Source organism: Bos taurus, chromosome 6 (genome assembly GCF_002263795.3).
Source record: "Bos taurus isolate L1 Dominette 01449 registration number 42190680 breed Hereford chromosome 6, ARS-UCD2.0, whole genome shotgun sequence".
In the NCBI taxonomy this organism is placed as follows: Eukaryota; Metazoa; Chordata; class Mammalia; order Artiodactyla; family Bovidae; genus Bos; species Bos taurus.
This window is the reverse complement of record NC_037333.1, coordinates 92,590,454-92,609,396: the sequence shown is the minus strand read 5'-3', so window position 1 is coordinate 92,609,396 and position 18,943 is coordinate 92,590,454. Positions and strand designations below refer to the sequence as shown.

Here is an 18,943-nt window from a genome sequence, read left to right as displayed (position 1 = left end):
GTATTGAAGTTTCAGCTTCAGCATAACTCCTTCCAATGAATACTCAGGACTGATTTACTTTAGGACTGACTGGTTTAATGTCCTTGCAGTCCAAGGGACTCTCAAGAGTCTTCACCAACACCACAGTTCAAAAGCATCAATTCATCAGCACTCAGCTTTCTTTACAATCCAACTTTCACATCCATACATGACTACTGGAAAAACCATAGCTTTGATTAGGTGGACCTTTATTGGCAAAGTAATGCCTCTGCTTTTTAGTATGCTGTCTAGGTTGGTGATAGCTTTTCTTCCAAGGAGCAAGCGTCTTTTAATTTCATGGTTGCAGTCACCACCTGCAGTGATTTTGGAGCCCAGGAAAATAAAGTCTCTCACCGTTTCCACTGTTTCCCCATCTATTTGCCATAAAGTGACAGGTTTGGATGCCATGATCTTAGTTTTCTGAATGTTGAGCTTTAAGCCAACTTTTTTACTCTCCTCTTTCACTTTCATCAAGAGGCTCTTCATTTCTTCTTCACTTTTTGCCATAAGGGTGGTATTACCTGCATAGCTGAGGTTATTGATATTTCTCCCGACAATCTTGATTACAGCTGTGCTTCACCCAGCCCAGCATTTCACATGATGTACCCTGCATATAAGTTAAATAAACAGGGTGACATTATACAGCCTTGACGTACTCCTTTCCCTATTTTGAACCAGTCTGTTATTTCATGTCCAGTTCTAACTGTTGCTTCTTGACCTACATTCTAGAACTAACACCCAAATAAGACGTCCTTTTCATTATAGGGGACTGGAATGCAAAAGTAGGAAGTTAAGTGATACCTAGAGTAACAGGCAAATTTGGCCTTGGAGTACAAAATGAAGCAGGTCAAAGGCTAACAGAGCTTTGCCAAGAGAACGCACTGGTCATAGCAAACACCCTCTTCCAACAACACCAGAGAAGACTCTACACATGGCCTTACCATATGGTCAATAGTGAGATTAGACTGATTTATTCTTTGCAGCCAAAAATGAAGAAGCTCTATACAATCAGCAAAAACAAGACAGGGAACTGACTGTGGCTCAGATCATGAACTCCTTATTGCTAAATTCAGACTGAAATTGAAGAAAATAAGGAAAACCACCAGACCATTCCGGTATGACCTAAATCCCTTACAATTATACAGAAGTGACAAATAGATTCAAAGGATTAGATCTGATAGAGTACCTGAAGAACTATGGACAGAGGTTCATAATATTGTACAGGCAGTGATCAAGACCATCCCCAAGAAAAAGAAATGCAAAATTCAAAACGGTTGTCTGATGAGGCCTTACAAATAGCTGAGAAGAGAAGAGAAGCAAAAGGCAAAGGAGAAAAGGAAAGATATACCCATTTGAATGCAGAGTTCTGAAGAACAGCATGGAGAGATGTGCCTCTTCTTCCCACATCTTTAAAAAAATAAATGTCTGCTTCAAGAATATACAATGGAGAAAAGACAATTTCTTTAACAAGTGGGTCTAGGAAAACTGGTCAACCACTTGTAAAAGAATGAAACTAGAACACTTTCTAACACCATACACAAAAATAAACTCAAAATGGATTAAAGATCTAAACATATGAGCAGAAATGATAAAATTCCTAGAGAAAAACATAGGCAAAACACTCTCCAACATAAATCACAGCAGGATCCTCTATGATCCACCTCCCAGAGTAATGGAAATAAAAGCAAAAATAAACAAATGGGACCTAATTAAACCTAAAAGCTTTGACACAATGAAGGAAACTATAAGGTGAAAAGACAGCCTTCAGAATGGGAGAAAATAATAGCAAATGAAGCAACTGACATGAATTAATCTCAAAAATATACAACCTCAATTCAGCTCAATTCCAGAAAAATAAACGACCCAATCAAAAAATGGGCCAAAGAACTAAACAGACATTTCTCCAAAGAAGACATTCAGATGGCTAACAAACACATGAAAAGATGCTCAACATCACTCATTATCAGAGAAATGCAAATCAAAACCACAATGAGGTACCATCTCACGCTGGTCAGAATGGCCATCACCAAAAAGTCTACAAACAATAAATGCTGGAGAGGGTGAGGAGAAAAGGGAACCCTCTTACATGTTGGTGGGAATACAAACTAGTACAGCCACTATGGAGAACAGTGTGGAGATTCCTTAAAAAACTGGAAATAGAACTGCCATATGATCCAGCAAGCCCACTGCTGGGCATACACACAGAGGAACCAGAATTGAAAGAGACACGTGCACCCCAATGTTCATCGCAGCACTGTTTACAATAGCCAGGACCTGGAAGCAACCTAGATGTCCATCGGCAGATGAATGGATCAGAAAGCTGTGGTACATATACACAATGGAGTATTACTCAGCCATTAAAAAGAATACATTTGAATCAGTTCTAATGAGGTGGATAAAACTGGAGCCTATTATACAGAGTGAAGTAAGTCAGAAAGAAAAACAGCAATACAGTATACCAACACATATATATGGAATTTAGAAAGATGGTTACGATGCCCCTATATGTGAGACAGCAAAAGAGACACAGATATAAAGAACAGTCTTCTGGACTCTGTGGGAGAAGGCGAGAGTGGGATGATTTGAGAGAATAGCACTGAAACATGTATATTATCATATGTGAAACAGATCGCCAGTCCAGGTTCGATGCATGAGACACAGTGCTCAGGGCTGGTGCACTGGGATGACCCTGAGGGATGGGATGGGGAGGGAGGTGGGAGGAGGGTTCAGGATGGGGAACACATGTACACCCATGGCTGATTCATGTCAATGTACGGCAAAAACGACTACAATATTGTAAAGTAATTAGCCTCCAATTAAAATAAATAAATTAATTGAAACAAACAAATGTCTTTGCTTCAAATGGGCTCCACCAGTTCTTTGTTATTTTCTCAAGGTAGGCTGCATAACATTTTTTTGCCTATACCACTTGAACTGATGGAGCTGGGAGAGCAGGTGTGGTAAAATTTAAGAGTAACCAAAAGTACCATATTATAGAGGTCAGATACTGTCCTTTGTAATCGACTAAAGTAAATCACACTTTGCACTCCAATAAGGCAAAATAAACATCTGGCCTTTGAAATATGAATCAGATCAGATCAGATCAGTCACTCAGTCGTGTCTGACTCTTTGCGACCCCATGAATCGCAGCACGCCAGGCTTCCCTGTCCATCACCAACTCCCGGAGTTCACTGAGACTCACGTCCATCAAGTCAGTGATGCCATCCAGCCATCTCATCCTCTGTTGTCCCCTTCTTCTCCTGCCCCCAATCCCTCCGAATAGGATATCCATATAGGCTACCTTTCAGATTTCACCTTAAATCTCACATTTAAAACCACAAGAGTCATACTGTCCTTTCCAGTCTATCCATTAAATTCTCACAAACACATATAAGAAAGAAACAAAAAAATCATAAATACAAATCAAGTATAACTAATACCAGGCTGTCTGGATAGTTTTTTCTTAGCTTGATTTTGAGACTCAAAAGATTAGGAAAATCATTTGTTCTGTAAAGCTCTACTAACCACTTTATCAAAAGATATGAATAGAGTAGTTACATTCCACATGTAATAAATCAATGGATGGCAAAGATAACAGAACAATTTCTGTAAGTAATGAATAAGAAAACAATACCATACCTTCTGAATGAGATTAGTTCCTCCTGCAAATGCAGCTCCATTTTCTTCTGCTATTTTAATTTCTGATGCATTCTACCAAAAAATACAATAGTTTGAACATTAGTCTTTAAACAAATTCAGTCTGCTTTCAAGTATTTTGTCAGAAATACCACAGTTCAAAATAAAAACTGTATTTTTTACTTTTAATTGAAAGTGCATCAGTTTTCAACTAGATACATCAGAGATAGTACATTCAGAACAAGCTTAGTTTGTAGGTGATTAAGGCATTTCTTCAGAGAAGGCAATGGCACCCCACTCCAGTACTCTTGCCTGGAAAATCCCATGGACGAAGGAGCCTGGCAGGCTGCAGTCCATGGGGTCGCTAAGAGTCGGACACGACTGAGCGACTTCCCTTTCACTTTTCACTTTCATGCATTGGAGAAGGAAATGGCAACCCACTCCAGTGTTCTTGCCTGGAGAATCCCAGGGACTGGGGAGCCTGGTGAGCTGCCGTCTATGGGGTCGCACAGAGTCGGACACGGCTGAAGCGACTTAGCAATAGCAATAGCAAGGCATTTCTTGAGAGTCCTTTGGACTGCAAGGAGATCCAATCAGTCCATTCTAAAGGGGATCAGTCCTGGGTATTCACTGGAAGGACTGATGCTAAAGCTGAAACTCCAATACTTTGGCCACCTCATTCGAAGAGCTGACTCATTGGAAAAGACTCTGATGCTGGGAGGGATTGGGAGCAGGAGGAGAAGGGGACGACAGAGGATGAGATGGCTGGATGGCATCACCGACTCGATGGACGTGGGTTTGGGTGAACTCTGGGAGTTGGTGACAGACAGGGAGGCCTGGCATGAGGCAATTCATGGGGTTGCAAAGAGTCAGACACAACTGAGTGACTAAACTGAACTGAAGGCATTTCTTGACTAATATATGAGGAAATATGTCCAAATGGCATATTTAAAACCCACCAAGTGTTCCTAAGTCTCCAATGTCATGTCATCAATACATCATTTTCCAAAAATAACAGATTAAAATATATTTAGTTTTGCTACTTTAAATGGAGACATTTTATCAATCCAGTATTGTAAGAGTAAAGGTTTTTAAATTTAAGAAATGAGAGCCAAAATTTAGCCTACTGTCTGAAAATCCAAAAGAAAAATACACAGTATTTGGTTTTTTTCTCTATATGCTTCATTTATACCATTTGGACTTACTGTAAAAATATGTCACTATTTACTCAAATTTTGTGGCATTCTAAGAGCTATATTCTCTACTTTTCTGGGGAAAAAAGCAAAGAATTTCTTCATTGTAAGTGAGACAGACGGCAGGAAGAAAAACAGTTTACAAAATAAATTCATCAGGATGTTATAAACAAATGTGCATAACACAAAAACAATGACAAAGAGCTGTATTACTATACTCGTTATTGCCGTGACTTTCTTGACTTTACAGACTAGATCATTTTAAAAGTGTGGTTTTTGTGTCTTCACAGCACTAAATGGCCCACTGCTTTAAAGTCAATGTTATTTTTGTCGTTTGGAGAGTTTCAGCAGGACGCAGCAGCTAGTAGGATAAATTCTTCTCTTGTGAGAAACATAAAATGGTAGATAATAATGATGAAGTTAATATTGTGGCTCAGCTCTTTCTCAAACTAATAATATGACCTCAAATAAGCCATTTAACTGCTTTGAGTTTCACATGGGGAAAATATTCTAGGGGGATGCCAGAATTTTCTCTAACTCTATTCAGTTATTCTAATCATTGATTAATGTGATGTGTCAAAAAACTAAAGGATATAAAAAGTTACTCACCCCTGTAAATACAGCAACTTTACTCATTTCTGAAATGAATGGGTATGGCAAACTAAGAACGCTGGCAAATGGCTCCACTTTTTTCTAAATATACAACAATGGAAAAACAATTATAAAAAATTCATTCATCTTTTCAATATCCAAAATATTCATTGATTACCTGTTAAAGCATAAGAGATTATATTTCCTTTGTAAGAAATCAAAATAAAGATATAAACCTCTTTCCCCAACTCCACACTCCCATGGCACGTGGCTTCTTTCTTTATAGCATTCACCACACAGTCTTACATATTAAATTAAGATCTGTGTTTGCAAAGCATCTCCTGCAATGCAGGAGACCCAGGTTCGATCCCTGGGTCGGGAAGATCCCCTGGAGAAGGAAATGGCAGTCCACTCCAGCACTCTTGCCTGGAAAATCCCATGGACGCAGGAGCCTGATAGGCTACAGTCCATGGGGTCGCAAAGAGTCAGTCATAACTGAGCGACTTCACTTTCACGTTATCTTCCCGAGCACCTAGTACAAGGCTTTCCACATGATGAATGCCAATAAATGTTTTCTACCTTGAATTAAATTCAAAAAAACATGTAATTTTTTTTTACATCATCAAGGAGGACATGTATACAGCTATGCACATTGAACAATATATCCAGCTAATCTGCTCAGTGGGTCACTCCTAATTTCCATGTTGATTCTAAACAATCAGGTGAATCTGATGATATTAACTCTAAATCCAAGACAGATTGCCAAATCTGCAAGGCTATTTCAAGCGGGCCTATTTTGAAACAACCTGGACCACCCACCACTTCTAGACATGTATGGGAAGTCAGTCCGAAAATCCAAAATAATGGCATGCATTTGAGGCACCCTAATACGGGTGGAGTTTTTACAGGACCTCAAAACTAATTTGTTTAGTCACTGGGCCAAGGACCTGCCTAGACCTGTGACTCGGATCTCTTAGGGAGACTTCACACGGAAACAAGTTCTAGGCCCATAGTTTTGGTGCAACCTTAAGGTCCAGAAAAAGAGTCGTTTCATAATTAAAACTGATTGAAAGATCATATTTTTAGAAAAACTTGAGTAAGATAACCTCCTGAGAATTTCTTTTCAGACAAGAAGGCACAAACTCTTAAGCACACTTTATGTCAGACATGCAACTCACTTTAACTGACTGTCATTCCTTTGCCATTAACATGTCACAACTGGCTTCAGTAAATTTTTCAATGGCAAGCAATCACAATAATAGCATCCCCTGGGGGAATACTGGCTTGTTTTACAAGCACTCTGTCAAGAACAAAAAAGGTCTCAGGAAGAAAACTGAACCTTTTCAATGGTATTAGTTTACAAGTGGCTAACATTTACAAAATGAAACTTGTGGTCCTACAATACTTCATTACAAATTACACTATTGGTTGACTGAGAAAGTGGTTATGTTAGACACTACAACGTTTTAAAATAAAAGAACAGTAACACTATAGTATAAAATAAAATTTCAATAGGACTGAAATGAACAAAAAATAACCAAGAAATGAAACAGACTTTGGTTTAAATCCTAATTCCACCCCCACCTCTGGTGACCTTGAGCAAGTTACTTCACTTTCAATGTCTCAGCTTCCTCTTTTGAGATTAATATAGAATTAAATGAGAACATGCATGAAAATAAGCATTTTACTTCCCTTTATAAAGAAAGGGAAAAACTGGGATTTGGAGAGGTTAAACCAGAAGCTCAAAGACCAGGTAACTCGTGACCCCAGGATTCTGGCCGGTAATGCAATGTCGGCCTAGGCTCTTAAGCACTATGTTTTATTCCTCCTCCTCAATTACTTGTTGCTGCTGAGGTTGTTAAATTGTACTCAAAAACACAGACCCTCCAGTTTGACAAAAAAAAAAAGACATCCTCAGAATAAAAATCAAAGTATCATCTCCAAATAAATTAAGTGAGAAGCTTATCAAATTGAGAGCTGTAATGGACCTCATTCTAATCTAGTATTTTTCCCACCTTTAGAATTTTATAAAAAAGTCTTTTGTGGAACTGCAATATATAAGCAGACAAAGCAGAAATGTTTTGGTTGAGATGAGTGTAAGGGGCTTGGCACCCCATCCAAACTTAGTCTCAACCTAGGATTCTGAGGAACACATCTTCAGGCCACTGAGCTATCCAAAGTCCTTACTGACCGAGAAGGAAGGAATACCTGGACAGCTTAAGTCATTTTTCAGTTACAGTAATACCTCAATTAATTTTGACACTACTTTTGTTCCTACCAATGACTTCCAGATAAATAGGAGATATATGTTCATCGACTCTACAGAATGAGTTCAACATTCTATTTTATATTTGGAAAACTAAAAGACAAACTTTAATATTTCTCATCCTAAAGTTTAGAAAGAGCATAAGATTTTCTAAAAATTATTACAGGAGACAAAACATATTTTAAGTTAAGAAACAGCAATTCATTCAACCACTGTTGACAAATAAATTTTAATTCAGTCTACATACCTTTTTCCCCAGTGTCATATCCAGTGTCAAATCAAGATAAACACCTTGCTTTGGATTCGTAAAGTCCAAAACTTGAAATTTCTTAAGTAAGTTAACAGCTTTCTCCACCTCGTATATCTGCCTTGGGTATAAGCGTTTTAGGTAGACATCGTCTTCAGGTTCACCTTCCATAAAAGGATATGACTTTATTTTTTCTATATCATCTTTTTTCTCATTTGATGCTTTTTCTTTAGTACCTTTTTTTGTTTTCTTTGCAGGCCTTAAAAAAAAATTCAAATCAGTTATCTAAATATGTACCAAGAGACTTAAAAAGGAAGCTAATATACTTAAGTTAAACAAAAAAAGATTACAAAAGATAAAGTTTATTTTAATTCAAAAGCACAGACTGTTTTATAGTTTTTTTTTTTAGTTCAACAAATATTAAGCAAATTTTTCAACTGTTTGCAGTTGATACAAAGTTGGATAAGGTATTGATGTTGCTCTCCAGAAACTCAGAGTAGGGAAGATGTTCATGCAAACAGATAATTTCAATATGATGTGGTAAATACTATGAGAATGTTATCAGGGCTATGGGGAAAAGATTATTAACCCAGCCTAGCAGGCAGGGAAGAGTTCAGGAAAAAAAAAAAAAAGACCCCAAAGTCAATTCTTTTTTTTTTCTTTTTCTTTTTCTTAAAACTTTTTATTTTGTATTGGGGTATAGCTGATTTATGTTGTGATAGTTTCAGATGAACAGAGAAGGGACTCAGCCATACATATACATGTATCTATTCTCCCCCAGACTCCTGTCCCATCTAGGCTGCCACATAACAATGAGCCAAATTCCATGTGCTATACAGTAGGTCCTTGTTGTTTATTCATTTTATTTTTTATATAAATTTATTTAATTGGAGGTTAATTACTTTACAATATTGTATTGGTTTTGCCATACATCAACATGAATCCTCCATGGGTGTACATGTGCTCCCCATCCTGAACCCTCCTCCCTCCTCCCTCCCCGTACCATCCCTCTGGATCATCCCAGTGCACCAGCCCCAAGCATCCTGTATCATGCATGGAACCTAGACAGGCAATTCGTTTCATATATGATATTATACATGTTTCAATGCCATTCTCCCAAATCATCCCACCCTTTCCCTCTTGCAGAGTCCAAAAGGCTGTTCTATACATCTGTGTCTCTTTTACTGTCTCACATACAGGGTTATTGTAACCATCTTTCTAAATTTCATATATATGCGTTAGTATACTGTATTGGTGTTTTTCTTTCTGGCTTACTTCACTCTGTATAATAGGCTCCAGTTTCATCCACCTCATTAGAACTGATGCAAATGTTTTCTTTTTAATGGCTGAGTAATACTCCATTGTGTATATGTACCACAGCGTTCTTATCCATTCATCTGCTGATGGTCATCTAGGTTGCTTCCATATCTGGCTATTATAAACAGTGCTGTGATGAACATTGGGGTACATGTAGGCAAAACACTCTCCAACATAAATCACAGCAGGATCCTCTATGACCCACCTCCCAGTATATTGGAAATAAAAGCAAAAATAAACAAATGGGACCTAATTAAAATTAAAAGCTTCTGCACAACAAAGGAAACTATAAGCAAGGTGAAAAGACAGCCTTCAGAATGGGAGAAAATAACAGCAAATGAAGCAACTGACAAACAACTAATCTCAAAAATATACAAGCAACTCCTGCAGCTCAATTCCAGAAAAATAAATGACCCAATCAAAAAATGGGCCAAAGAATTAAATAGACATTTCTCCAAAGAAGACATACAGATGGCTAACAAACACATGAAAAGATGTTCAACATCACTCAGTATCAGAGAAATGCAAATCAAAACCACAATGAAGTACCATTTCACGCCAGTCAGAATGGCTGCGATCCAAAAGTCTACAAGCAATAAATGCTGGAGAGGGTGTGAAGAAAAGGGAACCCTCTTACACCGTTGGTGGGAATGCAGCCACTATGGAGAACAGTGTGGAGATGCCTTAAAAAACTGGAAATAGAACTGCCATACGACCCAGCAACCTCACTGCTGGGCATACACACCGAGGAAACCAGAATTCAAAGAGACACATGTACCCCAATGTTCATCCCAAAGTCAATTCTTAAAGGATGAGGAAGAATTAGCCTAAATATAATTAATTAGCCTAAATATAAACCTAAGAGAAACGAAAACATGGACACACAAAAACTTGTACACAACTGTTCACAGCAACATTACTCAATAAAAGTCAAAAGGTAAAACAAGCTGAATAAACAAAATGTGGTATATCCATACAGCAGAGTATTAATAGGCAATGAAAAGGAATGAAGCATTGAAATGAATGCAATGAAAAAGAATGATACATGCTACAACTTCTATGAACCTTAAACACAGAATGCTAAGTGAAAGAAGCCAGTTCCAAAAGACCACACATTGTATGGTTCCATTTACGGGAAATGTCAAGAATGGGCGGAAAAAAAAAAGAATGGGTATACCTATAGAAACTGAAAGTAGATTCAGGTTGTCTAGGGCTGGGGAGGGGATAGGGAAATAGGAAGTGACTGCTAATGGCCGTGGGGTTTACAGGGAAGATAATGAATGTTCCAAAATAGACTGTGGTGACAGTCACACAACTCTGTGAACACACTATAAAAATCATCGAGTTGCACACTTTAAGCGGGTGAACTGTATGGTATGCAAATTGTACCTCAATAAAGCTATTATTTAAAAAAACAGAGTTATCCAGGCAAAGAAACAAAGTAATAAAAGTACTGAGGCATGATTAACAGAATGGTACATGAGGGGAGCCATTGTAAGTTCTAGCTGACTAGAGGAGGGGTTGGTAAACTTTTTCTGGAAGGGGATCAGACTGTAAATGTTTTATGGACTCATCTCAGTGACTCAACTCTGCCATTCAAATGCAAAAGCAGCCATACACAACACAAAAATGAATGAGCATAGTTGCATTCCAATAAAAATTTATGAACACTGGTTTAAATTTTGTAATTTTCACATGTCACAAAATGCTATTCTTTTTTCCCCTTAAAAATTTAAAAAACATCACTTAAAAATGTAATGGCCCTCTGGCCACATTTTGCTGACTCTTGAACTTTACCTCAGGAAACAGCAGCACAGGAGGCTGGAGAATCCAGATAATAGAGGCCTCCTCTAGAGACAATGAGAAGCCACTGGACAGAGGGTGGCGTCTGTATTTCACAGAGAATTCTGGCTGCAATATAAGGGATGGATCTGAAGGAAGCAGACTGGAGACGGTTAAAGAGAGGACCCTCCCTCTCTTCTCAAGGAGACATGACAGCCTGAAGCAGAACAGTGATGATACTAGGCTGGACAGATTACAGAGACATTTTACAAGGTAAATACAAAGGGGAAAGAGATGACTCTAGGATACTACGCAGGTTTCTGGCTCGCATGATTAGACATGAGTGGTATTGTTAACTAAAACCAGAAATAAAGAAAGCAAAACAGGTTTCTTTTGAGGGAGGTAGTCACGGAGATGAGTTCAGTTTGGGGCAATAGAGAGTCTGAAGTCTGAGTGTGGGGTTAGTTGCATCATTGGCCCCAATTCCTTGCCTCCTCTCTCAAGTCCCTCTGCTAAGTAAGTGACTTTGCACTTCCTCCCACTTAAAAGTGCCTTGATTTGGTCACATGACTAGTAGGCCAATAGAATAAAGCAAAACTGACAGATTCTATGCTGTAAACTTAGGCCTTAAGAGGCTACATCTGTTTCCATTTGTAAGTTTGTCTTTCTGCCATTTTCATAAGCACAGGCCTGGGCTAGCCCAAAGGTGGGAGGATGAGAGACAAGTGAACAACAGAGCTGGCTCCACAGAGCCTCAGGCTAGATTAGACAACTCTCAGCTGACCTGCAGATTCACAGAGGCACAGCAAGCCCAGCCAAGGTCATCAGAGACACCTATACAAACCTAGCTCAGATCAGCTCACAGACATGTGGGCAATGATAATCTCAGGGTGGTTTGTTACATAACAAACACCAACAAGGCGCTTACAAAAAATCTAAGAAAATGTGTTCCACAGGTAATTGCAGGTAAGAGTTTGAAGCTAAGAAGACAGAAGTAGAGGTGATATGATACACTTTCTCAGCATTAATTCCAATCACACCTTTAATCTTTTAACCATAAACGCTTTAAATTAGGGAAATACTATTCTAGAAAGACGTCTGAGTTCTGTGGTAGACAGGATTACGGCTTCCCAAATATGGCCACATCTGCACAGCAAAAAGGACTTTCCAAAGTGATTACCTTGAGAGGATGCTGCACTATTTAGGTGGGCCCAATCTAATCACACAGTTCCTGAAAGCAGAGAAACCTTCTCTGTTCTCATCCTCATCTCAAAGCAATGGGAAGGAGAAATCTGAGCATGAGATGGACCCAATATGCCATTCCTAGCTTTGAAGATGGAGGAAGGGGGAGCCACGAGCTAAGGAATATGGGTAGCTCTTGAAGCTGGAAATGGCAAGGAAACAGATTCTCCTCTCGAGCCTTTCGAAAGGACCGAAACTCTGACAGCTCCTTAATTTTAGTCTAGTGAGATCCATATCAGAATTCTGACCTACAGAACTGCAAGATGATAAACTTGAGCTGCTTTAAGCCACAAGGTCTGTGGTAATTTGCTATGGCAGCAATAGAAAACTTAGTAAGAGGTCCTATAAAATTTATGCAAAAGAAATGGATGACAATAAAATGATATTTAAAAAAAAAAAACCTCAAAAACCAATTCAACATATAATTCCATGCTCATTTACAGCACTCAATGAATCCTTATTACTACAACTAATAATAGTATCCTCCCAGCTAATGAGCAATTTGACAGAATAGCAGATAATGACAACACTCATTTTTAATGGGACACAGGTGCCCTACTGGACTGCCGACAAGTGTAAGTAGGTGCCTGAGTGGGTGGATGCAACGTGCCTCAGTACTATGTGGAAGTACACCACAAAATCCTGAAACCTTCCAAACTGAAGAAATCACACTTTATATTTAGTAAAAGAGTAGAGTGGCCAATAGGGGAAGGAGACTAGAGAGCCTGTTTTAGTAATAAACTATCTAAAATAAACAAATGAATAAAAATTGTAGCTATAACCCACAGATTTACTTTACATAAATACTGATTTCACCACTAAATTCTTCATCATGACTGAACCTATCCATCTAATTTACAATTAGTAATACGAAGTTCCCAGAGACTAAAATGTGATTTTTAAATTAATATTTGCAAAACCTGATATAAGTCAGGAACATAAAGAGATTGAGCTGGGTATACAGCAGTTTACTTATTTATGCTTTGGACCTTGTTTCACAAAATTTGAGATGGTGTTTTGAATGGTTTGAGATGGTTCAATGAAAATATTGTTGAGTTACAAATGAATACTTGTAAAAATAAATAAAACATCATTGTTGTTTAGTGCTAAGTTGTGTCTAACTCTTTTGCAACCCCATGGACTGTTGCCCACCAGGCTCCTCTGTCCATGGGATTTTCCAGGCAAGAATACTGAAGTGGGTTGCCATTTATTTCTCCCCAGGGGATCATCCCAACCCAGGGATCAAACCTGCATCTCCTGCACTGGCAGGCGGATTCTCTACCACTGAGCCACCAGGGAAGCCTACAACATCATTTAACATAGAGCAAATAGGATTCTAGGGAAACACTTTCTTACGAAATTAAAAAAAAAAAAAAAAAACTGCAACTGACTAAAATCTGTCAATAATAATCAATTTTACAAACCCACCACCTGCTGTTGTCCCTGACCCTCCAAAAGGTGTGTCTATTCATAAGAATCACATCCAGAAGAACTCTGTTGTTTATTCAGTATGTAAGGCCCTATCCGGAGAACGTAAAAACTATGTTATCAGGGAGTAAAATAATTGTATTAGAAAGGTTTGGGGGAAGGTGAGGGAGAAACACCTGGTAGTCTGAGCTAGAGAAAACACAGTCTAGCTGCAGTTACCTGGGTAACTAAACCATGCAGACTAAATGAGTCACAAGAGACTGCAGTCAGATAATAACTTTCTCCCTGCTTCTCCTGTCTCCTAACTCCAAGACAATGAAAGGAAAAACAATTCCATGGTCTTAACCAAATAAAACAAGACAAAAAAAAATCAGTACTATAATAAAGTTCATTTCAAGATCCTTGAAGATCTGTGACCCTAGAGATCCAAGTCTTTTTAAGGCTGAATAAGTCTTTAATTTGAGGAATCAGGGTGAGAGTAGGGGACACACAACCTCAGTCAAACTAAACAGAACTAAAGAGAAAATGCCTAAGGCATATAACTATTAATGGAATGCAAATGTCTGGAATTCTTATTTCTCAGTGTAATCACATAAATAAATTCACTAACATCTCTGATGCTGGTTTAGTCATTAAACAAAATGCGTAAGTACTGCTTACACTTACAGTGTAAAAACTGACAGAATAAAACCTAGTTGATACAAATAAAAGCTGGAAAGAGCATTAACAATGACAGGCAGACAGAATCACAACTTTTCTTGAACCCATCACAGAGCTGATGACAGCAGGGCAACCAAGTAGGTCTAAAATCTTCCCACACCCCCTACTCCACATGTGTACAGCCAGGAGGGTCTTGCCTAGAGCAGAGAATGAGAGGAAGGCAGGTAAGAAGGAAGGTAAGGAGGCAGGTAAGAAGAAGAAAAAAAAAACTCAGCTAAACTTTTAGTGCTAGTGTGACAGTATAAACCCGAGAGATCCAGACACAAAGGAAGTTCACGCTCACTGGTCCTCAGACCTCCACCAGGTCCTGCTAGGAAAGATTGGAATAGGCCAGGAGATAGAGAGCCTCCTTCGAGGGTGCAGCACAGAGAAGAGCAGCCACTGCTGCCAGAAAGACAAGCTACCCTGAAGCCCTTGAGGGCAGGGGACCCAGCTTTCTGGGATCTACAGCCTGATGATCTGAGGTGGAGCTGACGTAATAGCAGAAATAAAGTGCACGATAAATGTAATGCACTTGAATCACCCTGCAACCAACATCCCCACCCCAAACGGTCGGTCCATGGAAAAACTCTTCCACGAAACCAGTCCCTGGTCCAAAAAGGTGGGGGACTGCCGCTCTAGGGCACAGGTAAATGAAAGAAAGGAAATGGGTAGGGAAATGAAAGAAGAAGAAAACACTAGAAAGATGAAAAAAATACTAAAACTTCTATCCTTAAGGGAGGGTAGCACACAGTCCTGATCGCGATATCCTCTACCGATAAAGCTCGGAAGGGCCCAGACACTGTGGCACAAGACCTTCGATAGATGTAGGCCATGGGGGGAGAGGAGAGAAATATGGAGAAAACAATCCCCAAGGACCAACAACACTGGCCTGCTCAAGACAAAGGCTGGCTTTGGAAACTGAGAATCCCGTCCATACCCATCACCAGCCTAACAAGCGCTGAGCAATAAGCAACAGCAGTCTTCTACTAGGAGAGAAGCCAGAGTACGGAGAGCAGCCCCCTTCTGAGGCGTAGCTGCACAGCCAAGGCTCAACACTGAGCACGGAACAGGAACCCTGAGGGGAAAAACCTTCCAGCAACCCAGCCTTCACCCTGAGCACAAGGTAACAGTCCGGAAATCTGATGCTGCTGTGGTAACCACAGCAATGACAAAACCAGTCCCCTGCTCAGCTTCTGATGGGACTGACACAACATTTGCCAGAAGAGGTGTGTCCCTTTCCAGTCATAAATATTATATATTTTAGCCTCAACTATTCTACACAAAGTATCCAGCGGTCAATAAAAAATTCTGAGATGCAACCAAAGAAGCAAGGAAAAGAATCTATTGTCAAGAGAGAAGCAGAACCAGAGTCAGAGACATCACTGGCAAACCATGGAGAAGAGAGGAAATTCAGAGTGACAAGACGGAAGAGAAGAGTAAGTTCAAGCTCCTCTACCCTGTCTCAGATCCATGATAAAAAATTAGCCAGGAAAAAACTATTTTTTAGGATATTATAAAGCCAATAAATTAAAAACTAAAACCACAGCTAGGACTTTCCTGGTGGCTCAGTGGACAAGAATTCTTGCCCGCCAATGCAGGAAACATGACTTCAATCCTTGGTCTGAAAAGACTCCACATACCACGGAGCAATAAAGCCTGTGCACCACACTGCTGAGCACACGTGGGGCAGCTACTGAAGCCTGCGCACCGAGAGCCTGTGCTCCACAGAGAAGCCACACAACGTGAGGGAGAGTAGTCTCCGCTCACCACAATAAGTTTTCATAGTTTTTTTTTTTAATTAACAGTAAAAAAAAAAAAAAAAAAAATGTTTAACACTAAACATTTTAACATTTTTTAACATGCATATTTCATATGCTACAGTTTTTAGGTGAGGGAAAACTCTTTTAAAGTTGTACTGAAATAGAATATGAGGAAGACATAAAATGAAAAATTTCTATAAAAGAAAATAACATTTAAAGAAAAAATATTCTCAAAATAAGCTATGTTGCTAACAAACAAATACTTCCACAAAACAGAAAGAAAAAAGACAAACAGCTCAAAAGAAAAATGGGCAAAATGTACAAATCAGATATATAATGAAGAAACACAAATAAAGACTGACTATCTCCAGAGTTGTTACAAGTTAGGGCACTGTTACTCACTACTAGGTAGGGATGTAAGTTGGTACAACCAATACTCTTTCAAATTCTCAACCAAAAAGAACCCACGTACTATTCAGACTCAAAGGAAGTCTCCTTTCTAGTAACATTTCTGCCTCCTCTTTCTTCATCCTGTATTCATGTCATTTACTTTCGTGCCTCTGCACCACTGAAATACCTTTCTCACAATTTCCCTGCAAAATCCTATCTATCTTTAAAGACTCAGCTCAAATACTTCCTGCCGTATTCTCCTCTAGGAAGAATTAAATGACTTTTCATCTGTGAGCACATAGCACCTGGTCCATTCCTCCACTATAACAGTTAAAACATATTAAAGTTATAGTGCAGATATGTGCTAATTTATAAAGACCTTCTACTAATCACCAGCAAAAAACTGAGAATAGGATATAAACAGAAAACTCACAGTAAAGAAAGCATAAATGGTTCTTAAACAGATAAAAAAAGACAAACAACCTCAATAATAATAATAAAATAAAAATTAAAGCCATGATGTGACTATTTATTACCTATCAAATTGGCGAAGTTCAAAAATTTTGACTACACTGTATACAGGATCTCTATGAAGGCAACTTGGTATTACCTATGAAAATTATAAATGCACACAACTTTTGATTCAATTCTATTTCTGAGTTCATACTACAAATATTCATAATACTTGACAAGTTCTATGTACATGACCCTTCAATGCAGGATCATTTATAATAGCAAAAGACATGTCTTTTGGAAAGATAAATGTATATCAATAGGAGAATGATTAAGTAAAATTATGGAACACAGACCCAATAAAATATTATACCCATGTTCACTGTAGCCATATATACAATAATCAAGACATGGAAGCAATCTAAGAGTCCACTAATGGAAGGATACATAAAGAAAATGTCATACACACACACATACACACACACACACACACACACAGAGGAATATTATTCAGCCATAAAAAGAATGAAATCTTGCCATTCGTGAAACACAGATAGACCTTTCTCTTATATTAAGTGAACTAAGTCAGACAGAAAAACAAATACCATGTGATTTCACATATATGTATAACCTTAAAAGAAAAAAAAAACAAACTTACAGATGCAGAAAACAGATTTCGGCTGCCAGAGCCAGGGGAGGGAGTGGGGTATAAGTGAAACAGGTGAAGTGGTCAAAAGGTACAAACTTCCAGTCATAAAATAAGTCATGGGGATGTAATGTACAACACGGTGACTATAATTAATAATACTACAATGTAAAATTATATAATGTAATAATGGACTATAATGTAATAATACTATAATGTATATTTGAAAGTTGCTGAGAGTAAATCACAATAAACTGTGGAAAATTCTTCAAGAGATGGGAATAACAGACCACCTGATCTGCCTCTTGAGAAATCTGTATGCAGGTCAGGAAGCAACAGTCAGAACTGGACATGGAACAACAAACTGGTTCCAAATAGGAAAAGGAGTTCGTCAAGGCTGTATATTGTCACCCTGCTTATTTAACTTATATGCAGAGTACATCATGAGAAACGCTGGACTGGAAGAAGCACAAGCTGGAATCAAGATTGCCAGGAGAAATATCAGTAACCTCAGATATGCAGATGACACCACCCTTATGGCAGAAAGTGAAGAGGAACTCAAAAGCCTCTTGATGAAAGTCAAAGTGGAGAGTGAAAAAGTTGGCTTAAAGCTCAACATTCAGAAAATGAAGATCATGGCATCTGGTCCCACCACTTCATGGGAAATAGATGGGGAAACAGTGGAAACAGTGTCAAGACTTTATTTTTCTGGGCTCCAAAATCACTACAGATGGTGACTGCAGCCATGAAATTAAAAGATGCTTACTCCTTGGAAGGAAAGTTATGACCAACCTAGATAGCATATTGAAAAGCAGAGACATTACTTTGCCAACAAAGGTTCGTCTAGTCAAGGCTACGGTTTTTCCTGTGGTCATGTATGGATGTGAGAGTTGGACTGTGAAGAAGGCTGAGTGCCAAAGAATTGATGCTTTTGAACTGTAGTGTTGGAGAAGACTCTTGAGAGTCCCTTGGACTGCAAGGAGATCCAACCAGTCCATTCTGAAGATCAGCCCTGGGATTTCTTGGGAAGGAATGATGCTAAAGCTGAAACTCCAGTACTCTGGCCACCTCATGCGAAGAGTTGATTCATTGGAAAAGACCCTGATGCTGGGAGGGATTGGGGGCAGGAGGAGAATGGGACGACAGAGGATGAGATGGCTGGATGGCATCACTGACTCGATGGACATGAGTCTGAGTGAACTCCGGGAGTTGGTGATGGACAGGGAGGCCTGGTGTGCCGCGATTCATGGGGTCACAAAGAGTCGGACGCGA

General features: G+C 38.9%; 1 protein-coding gene across 1 annotated transcript in view; it reads right to left on the bottom strand.

Moving 5' to 3' along the window:
* MRPL1 (mitochondrial ribosomal protein L1) overlaps positions 1-18,943 on the bottom strand; it is a 70,852-nt gene that overhangs the window by 41,271 nt on the left and 10,638 nt on the right. The window contains 3 exon segments of the mRNA NM_001101844.2: positions 3,658-3,729; positions 5,457-5,540; positions 7,952-8,210. Coding sequence (NP_001095314.1) covers positions 3,658-3,729; positions 5,457-5,540; positions 7,952-8,210 — 415 coding nt within the window.